This window comes from Argentina silus (assembly GCF_951799395.1).
Source record: "Argentina silus genome assembly, chromosome: 8".
NCBI classification, from domain to species: Eukaryota; Metazoa; Chordata; class Actinopteri; order Argentiniformes; family Argentinidae; genus Argentina; species Argentina silus.
Window position 1 is genome coordinate 2,180,230 of NC_139662.1, and position 13,006 is coordinate 2,193,235.

Below are 13,006 nucleotides of genomic sequence, written 5' to 3' on the forward strand. Positions count from 1 at the left end.
AAAGAACATTCTAGTCATGAATAGCTGTGGATATTTCCTATCTGGGAGACGTACAGCATGAGACGCTGTGGCTTAAAGGGAGAAGCAGTGGTGTTCAGTCTGCCAAAACCGGAGATAACTTTCTACAAAACAAGATACTACCCTAACCAATAACAACTTTCATGTTTGTTTTTCGCCTAGAAAATATGTTGTTTTCATGTGTGTGTTCCTACAGAGGAGACCCAGGAGATTCTTCTGTGAGATTGAGCTACTTGGTCCGTCACTCATCTTTTGTAAACAATACTTCAGTCAGAACACAGAGGCAGTTACAGGATGGCAGTGAAATTATATGTAAAGTATATGCACATAAATACAAACAAACAAACAAACAAACATACATACATACATACATCTAGCCCTCGTACAAACAGGAGGATGATATGCTGGTGAGAAGTACAGCAAAAGAACAAACAGAGAGTGTGAGTACATGGAACAGAAAATAAGAGTAAAAAAGGCTGATTTGTTTTGCTTTCAACAAGTGTGTCTGAGTCTTTCATCTTCGCCTGCGATGTGTGTGTGTGTAATGGTAGATACAGTCCGTTGGTTTGATGAAGGTTTCTCTGTGTGGGGCATCTGTCAGTCGCTAATTGGTGGATGGGCCTCTTAGCCCCTCCCCTTCACAGCAGCAGGCATCCACGCCTTGTCTTGCGTTTGCGGACCTGCAGTGCCGCCCTGGTGGCCATCTCAAACACCTCTCTGACCCCGTCCTTGGTCTTGGCTGAGCACTCCAGGTAGCCGAAGGCACTAATACGGTTAGCCATGTCCCTGCCCTCCTCTGGTTTAACAGGCTCCTGTAGGGTTAACACAGGTTGCTATTAGACTCCAGGTGAATCAGTTGAGAGATAACCATAAACCACAACCATGAAGAAAGGGTTACGAAAGACAGGCAACGGTTACTACACGCACACACACACACACCTGTTTCATCTTGGCCAACTCCCTGCGTGTGTGTTCGTCGTTCCGCAGGTCCTTCTTATTCCCCACCAGGATGATGGGAACGTTGGGACAGAAATGCTTCACTTCCGGGGTCCATTTCTCTGGAATGTTCTCTGAGGGCGGGGAAAGATACCTGAATATATGAATGTCACCTCATCACAGGGATTATCAAAGTATTCCCTTAAAAGAGAGCTGGGGACACTCCGTTTCCCTTCCCCTTTTGGCTAATCCAAAAACTAACGAGAGTGACATTGACCCCCTGACACAACCCTGTTTGAAAAACATTAATTTTGTTTAAGATCGTAAGAATCATAAGAATGCCAGACAGGGCACGGACACGTTTTTAGAAGGGGTCAGATTTTATTCCACTGGTTTTACATAATTGTGAGTTACGATACTGGGTAATGAGACGAAGGTACAGTCCTCAAGTCTTACCTAAGCTGTCGGGGCTGTCTATAGAGAAACACATGAGGATAACATCTGTGTCAGGGTAGGAGAGAGGCCTCAGTCTGTCATAGTCCTCCTGACCCGCTGTATCCCACAACGCAAGCTCCACCTGAGAAAGAGAGAGTAGTGATGCAGTAATGACTCCCTAGGTGCTTCTCAAACAGTTATGAGTCTCCCAGAAGGGCTGAGTTGAGTTGACCTGCCTCCCCCCCCCCCACACACACACACTGTGGAAGGGGAGTGGGAACAATGTCAATGTGGACTCGACACACTAACGTTTTGTTTTGCCCTTCATGTTACAAGCCCTCTCTGTCCCGTCTCTACTGGACAGTCCGTCTGTACCCAGTCCTTGTCCTAGTTTAGTCCACTCCCTAACATGGCTGAGTGGGGCTCTTTGCCCACAGTAGCCGTTCTAAACACACACTCACTGCTTCTGACTGACTGACTGGCAGAGAGGAAAACACTCCTGTTGCCAACGAGACCAGACGGAATCTTTCCCATCGGAATGTGGAAGGCTGTGTTCACGTGATCCCGGTTGACTGTTCCACATTCCCAGGGGTGTATGAGGAAAACCAGACGACAACAGAATCTAGGGACATTCACATCCTAGCTATATATACAGCGTCCTCCATAAGTATTGGAAAGAGGAAGTATTTGATATTCTTTTACAGTAGCTTTATACTCCAACAGTTTGGATTTGAAATCAAACAATTACTATGGGGCCAAAGTAAAGATTCTCAGCTTTAATTCAATGTTGTTGTTTTTTTTTAAAAATCATATAATGTCCAAATAAAGTAAATGGGGGGACTATGTATAAATAGGGTTGTAATTTCTAAAAGGTGAAACCAATCCAAAAAAACCAACAACATTGAATTAAAGCTGATAATCTCTACTTTAACCTCATAGTTATTGTAAAAAAAGACAAAATGTTGTCTCTTTCCAATAATTATGGAGGGCACTGTATGTATGTGCGCACACACAACTTTATCACTGATGGCACTCATTTCTAGCAGTGGGGCATTGTCTGTATAGGAGAACGCTACCAGTCTATATATAGACATCTAGAAAAATACATGGGAAGAGAGTCTGTCCTCATCTAGCGGTAAGTGAGATCAAAGAGAGGGAGATGAAGGGCTAAAGTGTTGTCTGCTCTAGCCCTGTTGGCTGAGTGCACTGGCATTAACTAACCACCAGATGTCAGTGTCGGCCCAGACCTGTCCTGACAATTCTAGTTTCTTTGTTAATTTATTCAATTTAATTGGAGATCAGTCATGGATATTTCATTTCACATCAGTGTATGACAGGGCTAGATTTTTTTTAGCTTGTTCTCAACCTTTGTCCCTTGGCAGGATCAACCTTCACATAAACCACTCTGTTGTGCTGTTTGATTGGTCATAAGCTCCACTCTAGGGCGGAGACCATGGCCCTCTCAATTGTTAAAAACTGATTTCCTCACGTCCTCTGCTCGCTTCCTACTCAAAAAAGTATTGGAGGAGAAGATCTAGGTTCCTCCCCTTAGATAATCTATACTCCTAATGCCTTTTGACAAGAAGCAAGTGGAGGACGAGGAGGAGAGGACACAAGGAATCAAATTCAACTGAGAAAGGCCTCAAGTCTATGTGGAGTAGGATGAAGTTGCCTGTAGACACTGATCTAAGATCAGTTCAGCACTTCACTGCCTTATGTTTAATGTTAGGATTTGGGGAGGCCAAGCAGATCCAAGGTCTTCTAGCGTGGTAAAGGAAACAAGAACAGGAAATCAGGCATTAGTCATAAGGGGAGGGTGGGGGTTTTCCAAACCCACACAGGAAGCAGGTGAAGGGATCCATTTCCTGTTGTTCCTGTTGTGAGACCCTCCACAGACTCATACACTGGACAGCCATGTTCACTAACTGACCCCTCTCTCCCCCCCCCCCCCCCCCCTCTAACTCTCCCCCCCCTCTTTCTGCTGCAGTCTCTGAGGGCGTTCGAGAGGATTGGCCTGAGCAAGGCGGCAGGCGTTGCGCAGAATCACTGCTCTCTACATATCACTTTGCATTCCAAACAGCTAGCCGATAAGCAATCCCTAGTTACGAAGATTAGCCCACATCCGCACAGCCCTTGTTCAGGCTGAAACTTCTCGAACAGGGATTCTGTCTCTTAAGACTGACTGATATAATGCAGACATTCTGGTCCTTACTAAGGCAGTGGTCTTCCCCCTCCTGCAGAGCTCCAGTGTGCTACATACCTGTTTGCCGTCCACTTCAATGTCAGCAATGTAGTTCTCAAACACGGTGGGAACGTAGACCTCAGGGAACTGGTCTTTACTGAAGACGATGAGCAGACAGGTCTTTCCACATGCACCATCCCCCACTATCACCAACTTTTTACGGATAGCAGCCATCTGAAAACAGTCACAAAGACATGCCTGAACGTTAACAAAACCAAACAAAGTGGGAAAACAGAGTGGGTTGAAACATCATCCACCGTACAGTGCACTTCTCACACCCTCAAAAGAGACACATCTTTGACCAGTTTATAGTATGCTAATTGAACAAAAAGAGAGAGAAATGGAGATAGGAGAGGGAAGTGATCTAAGGCTGTTTTTGGGGGCCGCACCTTTTCCTCTTCCCTTTCCTGAGCAACAAGGACAGACTGGCCTGGAAAACTGCAGGAGCAGCGGGAGCAACACAGAGGCCTGGGAGCGCTTGACTGGGAGAGAAGGGACGGACGCAATGCTCTACATACAGTACTGCCCACGCAACGAGTCCGGGGACACACACTCTGTGACAAACTCAGTCACACATGCATGGTGTCCGTGACGTATCTTTCTACAACTACTGTGTCACCTTGGCCATCCTGCTACAGTTCAGTGCGCGTGCGCACGCACACGCACGCACGCACAACGATCAGACTCCCAAGAGATGCTTATAATGGAGAGGAGAGATGGCAGTAGGTGGTGAGACAGCCCTCTGGATATCTGCCAAGAGCCTTGACTGATTTAAATCCACACTGACTGCCAGACAGACCTAATAGGCTACCATAGAATACTCTACACTGCCATAACAGCACTATACTGCCATACACAGACATAGAGCAAGAGGGGAGAGATAGATGTGGCTGAGCAGCATGTTTTCTAGAGAGGTAAAAGTTACAGAAGCTTTACCATACCATGACCACACAACTCATAATTCATTCCAAATCGAAGCCTAGCCCCAACCCCTTGCCTGTCTCTGTAGATCTCACAGGATTGCATAGTTAAACACAGGTTTGGACGATGTCGATATTTTCTTAATCACAATATGACTTTAGGAAATATAAAAATATACAATAATATCCTTAAGTACTGTATGGTGGAGACATGCCAGCATGACCAAAAATGCAGTGCAGTTCAATAGGCAGCTCTCTGTCTTGTAAATAGTCAAGACAAAGACAAAACAAAGAGACATGTTTTCACAGCTAGATGTGCTTTGCCTTGCATTTCATATATTGCACTTGTAGTTCTACACTTATCTGCCTAAGCACTTTCACAGGCTATTTTCTGTAAGAGAACAATATCACAATATTCGATAATATCTTATATCAACCCTAGGTGACTGTATTATAAAGAAAATTCCACCTGGACTATCAGAGGGCAAGTTGTCGCCCATCCCTATTTTGCTTAGCCTACCCAATATCAATGTCTAGATTATCATAGGAATGGCCCTTTAAGATTCTGTCCTAGCTGGGCCTTACGGAGTGAGGACAGTTTAGCCCTCAGGATGACCCAATACTGTCTATGTGAGCTCCACTACCCCTCTTGCCTCCGTGTGTGTGTGTGTGTGTCCTCTGCTGCTCTTTCAAGGCATCATTCCTCCTCACTTCAACAACGGGCAACATTTTTAGAAACAAGAATAAACGTATTCATAGGTAGGTCCGTGACACACACACACACACACACACACACACACACACAATCAGGCCAGCGTTGCTGTGTTGTCTCAGGAGAGAGCCACCTGTTCTGTGTGATAGCAGGCTACTGCTCAGCTCCATACATCATACTGTCATTGCTGTAGGACACACACACGCGCACACAATAATTGTAGAAGAGGTCATAGCGCGCACAAACATGCGCACACTCACACAGTAATGCAAGATGGCATTTTTTGACTTTTAGAAGGTGAATTTGCAGTGATAGAAACAGCCACAAACAGCAGAGCCATTTGAACAAGGAGCATGGTTGATATGAATGGCCACCCACACTGTACTAATGAAGCTTGTTGCCGTGGTGCCACTTTGTGCACACCATGTCTAAGGTGACAGCACACACAGTAGCAGCAACAGTAAGATTCTAACTAACAAACTGCAAACCAGTTTCTCTCTCCCCTTTATTCTCCATTTCCTTCCCAACTACAAGAAACAAGCTCATGGTGGATACATGGGTAAATTCAATGAAATCTGTAACCAAAAACAAAGAAACCACAAGCCTAAGTACATCATGTCCACACAAATTGTTTGCACAATGACGGTGGACCACAGCCACCACCCTCTCCCTCTCCCTCTCAAACCCCCACCACTAAGCTGACCTGCTATCTCATGAGGTATGAAGAGTTTAACCACATAATACATTCTCTTCACCAAAATACCTGAACGAAGCATCAATTATGTCTGAGGAGTAAACCACTGGAGTGAGTTATGAGTGGTGAATGGTGTATCGCTGTGTCTTCAAATAACGGGCGTGTGTGTTAATGATGATCAAGTGTGAATGTAATAATGGGTGTGTATTTAATGATGGTATGGTTGTGTGGTATGGTTGTGTATGAACTGAGAGCCATTCTGTTCCCTCTTGTAAATAGTTTAATGAGCCGTGGTGCGTCAGTAAGATGAGATGAGGGGGTCTGCATGGTGGTGGCGTAGCTAGAACCAGGAAGACATGACGTAAGATATGACCTATCATCCTATATTTAACAAGGATCAACATACTCCATAGCACCTCCACGGGTTCCATTTCAACTCGTATCCTAGAGAGGCTGACTTGAAAATGAATCACTGTTTCCTGTGAGGGCTCTTGGGAATTGATATCTGTCTCGTCCTCTGCAATCAGACCCACCCTACCGAAGTCTAAACCAGGACACTGTCGGATGTTCTCCCGTTATCCTTCTCTTGACTCGATATCAAACTGGAGACTGACGGGGAGGAACGACTGAAGCAGCGGTGCACCCCAACAGGCTGTAGTTTCCCCCCTGACAATCAATCAATCCAATCAATTCAGAGTCAACCCACCTAAATTCCCCCAGCAGAGGTAGATCAGTGTTTCAGGAACATGAAGTAGCAGACCCTGTGTGATTGAGAAGAACAAGTCCTTCGGCAGGGTGTGGGCTGCAGCTGTGGATCACTCTAGGGTCAGACACGTAACAAGAGTTCAATCAGCCGTTTCAGTCAGACACGTACTAGAGTTCAGTCAGACGTTTCCCTTGACCCGCCCCCTTCTAGCAGGGGTGTGTTACCTAAAGGAAGGAGGCAAACGGTACGCATTCGACTCATGTACACACCCTTACCAACCCAGAGATGGGTTACCATATGAAAACACTAACTTCTTTGGACAAACGGACATATGCAGAAAGTTTAGAGAGAGAGAGAGAGTATAGAGAACATCCACATATCCTGACTGCATTGTTACGAAAGAAAGAAAGAAAGAAAGAAAGAAAGGACTGTAACAACTCAGTCATGTGACGAGCTGAGTAATGCCCAGTGTAACATTAGTCATTGTTCCTCTGTAGTTACTGACTAGGCCTCAGTGTCTGGGCTTGGCCATAATACAAATACTGGACCAGTCTCAAGCATGAGGCACATGATCTGGCTATGTGAGGGCTGTGTGTGTGTGTGTGTGTGTGTGTGTGTGTGTGTGTGTGAGAGATCTCAGTGGGGTAGACTCTTTGGCTGACTCAATCTGCCTCACATAATAACGGTTTGGCTTGGCCCCTGTGGGAAAGGAGAGGGCAAAGTTCTCATTCCACTCTCTGCAGTGAGTGCGTGGACACACACACACACACACACACACACCTTCTAACCTTTCCTTCTTCTAGGCAGTTTGTCCAGTCACATATTAACCAGGTGTGCTCTGCTGCTCTTTCTGACTCAGGAGCTGACTACATGATACCCTCTAGTCCACACCCCAAATGTAAGGTCCTGTTCAAATACACTTAACTTGTGCACTCCCTGAATTGTGGTTGAATGTTAAAGTAAGGTTATCACCCAATTGCTTTCACAAATCCAACATTTGTCAGATCAGTGATCAGGCCTAGCTAAATTAAAAATATCACAAATATTTCCACAGCGTCATTCAGTTGATCATGGGAAGTCTCCCTGAAGCAGGGTTTGGCAGCACGGCTAAAGATCATTCGGCTAAACATGACCATGTTTGGATCCAGTATGACATGATGGTATGACATGATAGGACTGGCTGGTTCAAATGAATTTTTGGGTTTGTTTTAACTGAAACCACAAAGCGTTGAAGAGAACAAGCCTTGGAGAGAGTCACAGTGTTCACTAGACCAATCATTCGGACAATAAGCAGTCCAACCAAAACATTGGAATTGAAATCAATGACAATTGGGCTGTATCAAATGTCACTCGGGCCTATTACCAAGCCTTCTGTTGACAGCATGAACAATGACTGCAATCATGTGCTAATGTGCTATTGTACAACTACTGTGTCAGCAGCCAGAGGAGGAGCCCTCAATCTATACTCGGCTAACCTCCACTCATCGCTATACTCGCTACCAGAGTGATCTAGGAAGAGACGTACAGAATGACTGACACATTTACTCTACATTCCATTTAGAGAACAGCTGAGCTTTGGGCTCTGAACTTACAACAGACACAAACAACAGATGTGTAATATATATGTGTGTGTGTGTGTGTATATATATATATATATATATATATATATATATATATATATATATATATATATATATATATATATATATATATATATATATACACACACACACACACACACACACACACACATATATATACACACACACACACACACACACACACACACAGAGCTATTGGTGACACACACTTGGTTAAGTTAATGAGTCATGACATCCAGTTTTACAAGGCTTAGCTTAGATACTGTGAAATACAGTGTTATGTAACATTAACAGTGACAGCTTGTAATGTTAGTATAGGTCCATAGGGTTGAGGGTTGAGAGTGGGGAGGGGGGGGTAAGCTAAGAGGAATGTCTCACCCACCTCCAGCCCCCAAAACACACAACACCCTTCCCCCACTGCTCTTTATCTCCCCCTCTCTCTCTCCTCTTCCCCTCTCTCCTTCTCATCCACTTGTGACACGGCTGAAGTGTGGCGGATGGGTTATGCATGAATGTATTCAAGCAGCCCACACAAACATGCACATGTACGCATCGTGTGTGTGTGTGTGTGTGTGTGTGTGTGTGTGTGTGTGTGCGTGCGTGAGTGTGTACACACTAGGAAAGTGGTGACTGAAGAACTGGGACAGAGTTCACACAGGCCACATATTTAAGTGTTAAGAGAACAGCCTGAGGTGACTCAACTCTCTCTTTCTCTCTCCCTCTCTGGGAGTTTCCTCAACACTCACTACCCAGTCTGAGATATAGCCTCCTCTCTCATACAGACCTCACGCCTCTCATTGCTGTGATTGGATAATTCTGACCTTCTCACGAAGGAGAGCAGAGAGTTCAACAGCAGGAGGACACTGGCAGTATTGGAAGACTGCTGAATAATTGGCGTTCTTTCATACTGCTTACATCTATTCAGTCCAATCAGATCACTGCACATCAAAGGGAATATGAGAAGAGGCTAGGAGTCAGAATTGAGCAGGGTCCAAGTTGCCATCCTCACAGCAAAGGGGTGTGGGTGGGTAGGTAGGGTGAAGGATGTGAGTGGGATGACAGATGAAAGGGACTGGCGGGGGGGGGGGGGGGGGGGGGGAGATGCAGCCATCCAGAGAGGCAGGGAGAAGACTGAAATAGGACAGAGCCATAGAGACTCCCCTTGCCCAATTTATCACACGGCTCAGAGCTGGGGACGGGAGGAAAAAATATAACAGAGAGATTTATCCAGTCATCCACCCCCGAGCTTCACAGAGGGTTATAGAGAGAGAGAGAGAGAGAGAGAGAGAGAGCGCAATATGGAAGCAAGAAAGCAATCGTTGAAGATGAGGAGAAACTCAAATGTAACATAAATGGAATGCTTTGATTAATATTCCATGAGATGAAATAAATACATGAATGAATTAGTCATGGACGTGCTGGGGACGGAGCTAATTAGGAGTTGGGAGGAAAAAAATAAAATAAAAAATAAAATAAAATCACCCTTTCTCAGCAAAACTCGTGTGTTGCTCTCTGGACTGGTGTGTCTCACTCACACTCACACACCTTCTCCTACTCCCTTATTCGACTACTGTTTCTCTTCTCCGTCTCTTTCCCATTTCCTGTGTTGCAGTGTGATGTCACCACCAGGGAGCTAATGTCCCATATCCTAAGGCAACGCACTCCCCGTTCTTACTGGCACACACTAGACATGACATCTTACACACAGACACACACACACACCTTCAGAGTACACTATGCATAACGGTATACAATATGCCTGGAGCCATCACCATGTTGCTTATAGACGGTGGGCTGGTAACGTCACGTCAAAAATGTGCTGGTTCAATCCCCCAATAAACTGAGGAGGAGTTTATTAAGATAGCGGCTTGAACTGTGGCCAATGAACTACCATCCTCAAGGTAGCCCCCCCCCCCGCCCCCTTACGGAATGGATACAAGTTGCAAAATGTTTGTTCTCAAGATTGGGACATTTTAAACAAGATACAGATTGGCGGCCAAAATGCCAGACGTGGTTACTGTACAATGAAAATCTAAAGACCGGTAACTATTCAAGTATCAACTGTATGCGGTAAGTGGGTTAGTCTCACGGCAAGGGCTAGCATGACACAATTGTCATGTCTATGCTAATATCATGGCTAGGAAGCGGTTATTGATAATGCTTTGATTATAAGCCAACAAAACCGATGCACGCGGAACCATGAAGCAAAAACAGACGGTGTTTGTCAACAACCCACCCATCTGTGCTTATCCTGTCCCAAAAGATTATTATTTATTTTTTTTATTGGCAGAAGTAAACCGGTATACTCTTAAATACCTTAGTCACCCAGTAATACCTTATACCTGCCCAACCCTACTCACCAGACCCCAACAGAATGGGAACTCAGTCCTTGCTGACTAAGTGCCGAAGATCTATTTTTCATCATAATACAGTTTCCTGTTTCTACGCCATTGAGCAGATAGTTGTCTGTCCATTAACCTCCTGGGTGTACTGAGATCAGTGTGAGAAACATGTCATCCGTCAGTCAACAGTCAGTCCACAGGGCAAGCTGGGTGAATCCAAACACTGCACTGTAGACAGACTTGTCTTCTGTCTCCTCTGGCTCTGTAGAACTCAAGTCACGTGTGAAACACTGATGCCCTGACACTCCATCTCTATGGGGGGTAGACGACTGTACATCTACCTATTGTACAATAGTACATATGCATCAGCTCCCACAGACAATAGCACTGAGGGCCACTGAGTGCACCCCAGGGTGATATGGGGCGATGCTACTGCATGGTAAAAAAAAATGTCCGCTTTCTATCATTTTTGCCTTTCACACTGACCTACTGAACAACTCAACCATCTCACCTGACCTCAATAATGAGGGGGAAAAAAACCTTTAAGGGTGACACATAACCCTTCAGTGACTGACAAGATCAGCAATAACTCACCAGATATGTAACACTAGCTGAGGTTGAGGTATAAATGTGAAAGAGAGAGGTAGGTCTATACACAGTGGCATCATTTGCAGGATTCAAATACATGGTTCACTTTTGCAGGGCTGGTTTCTTTTGCCTATCCTCCCTGTTCCCCTTGTGTGTGTGTGTGTGTGTGTGTGTGTGTGTGTGTGTGTGTGTGGGTGTGGGGGGGGCTCCACACAATACCTGTTTGAGTTGCCTTGTCAGCAGTCAGCTGTTCCACAACAATGACATCATACTGACCCTCCCGGCTTCCCACACACAAACACACAATGAAAGAGAAACGCATTCCTCGGCAAACAACACCAGTCAGGCAAATTATATTACATTAGAAGTTGTAGCAGCAGATGCCTTGTAATTGTAATTTCGCAGTGATGGATAAGTCTAATCTGTAGTCACAGTGAGGTCCGCTGACCTGTGGGGCAGAACTGTCGTTTTTGCTTTAACCAACTCCCTTTTAGTCATGCCAAACATGACAACGACAAAATGAGTTGGCCACGGCAGAAACAGATCTGTCGACCAGGCAAGAGGTCTGCAACTGACGCCGTAGAGAAACAGGGCTACTGCGGACTGTCAGAAGGGTGTGGTGACTCCAACAGAGGAATGTCCTCGGGACAGACAACTGCTTTTAGGAAACAACGTCGGCTTTGCAATAGCAAAGCGAGCTGAATCATACCGGGAGCACCGAAAGGGTTAACCAAAGGCGTGAAAGTTCCGAGTTTCGGGATTCTTGCATTCCAAGAGTGACATGATTATTCGAAACGCCTCGAAAAAATACCCACAATTACTTTACTGGCCAAACAGGTTTCCCCTAAGAAAAGACGCGAAACTTCAGAACAACCACGTAAGCCACATAACAATTATTCTAGATAAGTGAATGCACACACCCCAAAGTGGTTGTCTGCTCCTTTTCTGAATATTTAGCCAACTAGCCTATTCATGTTGAAATCTTCACAACGATTGATATAACAAACAAGGACTGCGCGAAAGACTTTTTAAAGTCAGAGACGTGATAAAATCTCAGTAATTTGAGAAATACTGGGAAACAAATCAACGCGCAAGGGCTGGGCCAAGCTGTTGATTCTTTAGCTAAACAACATGCTTCCAGGCAGCCGCCACCTACTTTTCCTTATGAGGTCTCTACTCACTTTAAAGACTCGAAAGCTCGGCTTGAAATAAAAAAATATATATATATTAAAAAAAAAAAAAAAAAAAGATAGATAGATAGAAAAATGAATTGTCAGGAAAAGACTTTACAATATCTTACCTCTCCCCGCTTATGCTTTCAAATGACAAGATACTCCGTCTTTTTTTCTTTCGTTGTCGCCCTTCCCTTACTGCAGTGGACTAATCGGAGAGTAGATTGCCAAGGAACGAAACTGACATACAGAAGACCCTCCCATAGGTCTACCGAGAGCGTTTGAGATTCTTGCGCCCGATCGCTATTGGTTAAAGGGGAGTTACAGCCGTTAGGATAATTTAAATCCCCTCCCCGCTACGGTTAGAAAATAATGACATCATTGATACAACAAAACCGGAGGAGGGGAGGGAGGACCGTTAGGTGTGTGTGTGTGTGTGTGTGTGTGTGTGTGTGTGTGTGTGTGTGTGTGTGTGTGTGTGTGTGTGTGTGTGTGTGTGCGTGCTTATCTGAGTTGGATATATTGCTCTAAAATGCATTGATTAGATCACTCATCATAGCCAATAACGATATTTTTCCTGCTCACTACTCACTGTACTGCCAAAAACAGTATCTCACTCACTAACTGAAAATCATTAGAC

General features: G+C 44.9%; 1 protein-coding gene across 1 annotated transcript; it reads right to left on the reverse strand.

Moving 5' to 3' along the window:
* Positions 1-305: 305 nt before the first annotated feature.
* On the reverse strand, positions 306-12,655 carry LOC310807722 (rho-related GTP-binding protein RhoA-D-like). Its single transcript, XM_083674302.1, has 5 exons — positions 12,495-12,655; positions 3,650-3,805; positions 1,411-1,531; positions 958-1,088; positions 306-830 (listed from the first exon to the last, which is right to left on the reverse strand). The coding sequence occupies exons 2-5, from the start codon at positions 3,803-3,805 to the stop codon at positions 657-659; spliced, it is 582 nt and encodes a 193-aa protein (XP_083530428.1). The 5' UTR covers positions 12,495-12,655; the 3' UTR covers positions 306-656.
* Positions 12,656-13,006: the final 351 nt, after the last annotated feature.

Excerpts from the sequence above, each read along its gene's own strand:
- LOC310807722 (XM_083674302.1), bottom strand. The coding sequence starts at position 3,805 with ATGGCTGCTATCCGTAAAAAGTTGGTGATAGTGGGGGATGGTGCATGT. Across the intron at positions 1,532-3,649 it reads TTGAAGTGGACGGCAAACAG|GTGGAGCTTGCGTTGTGGGA; the intron begins GTATGTAGCACA and ends TCTCTTTCTCAG. Across the intron at positions 831-957 it reads AGTTGGCCAAGATGAAACAG|GAGCCTGTTAAACCAGAGGA; the intron begins GTGTGTGTGTGT and ends TTAACCCTACAG.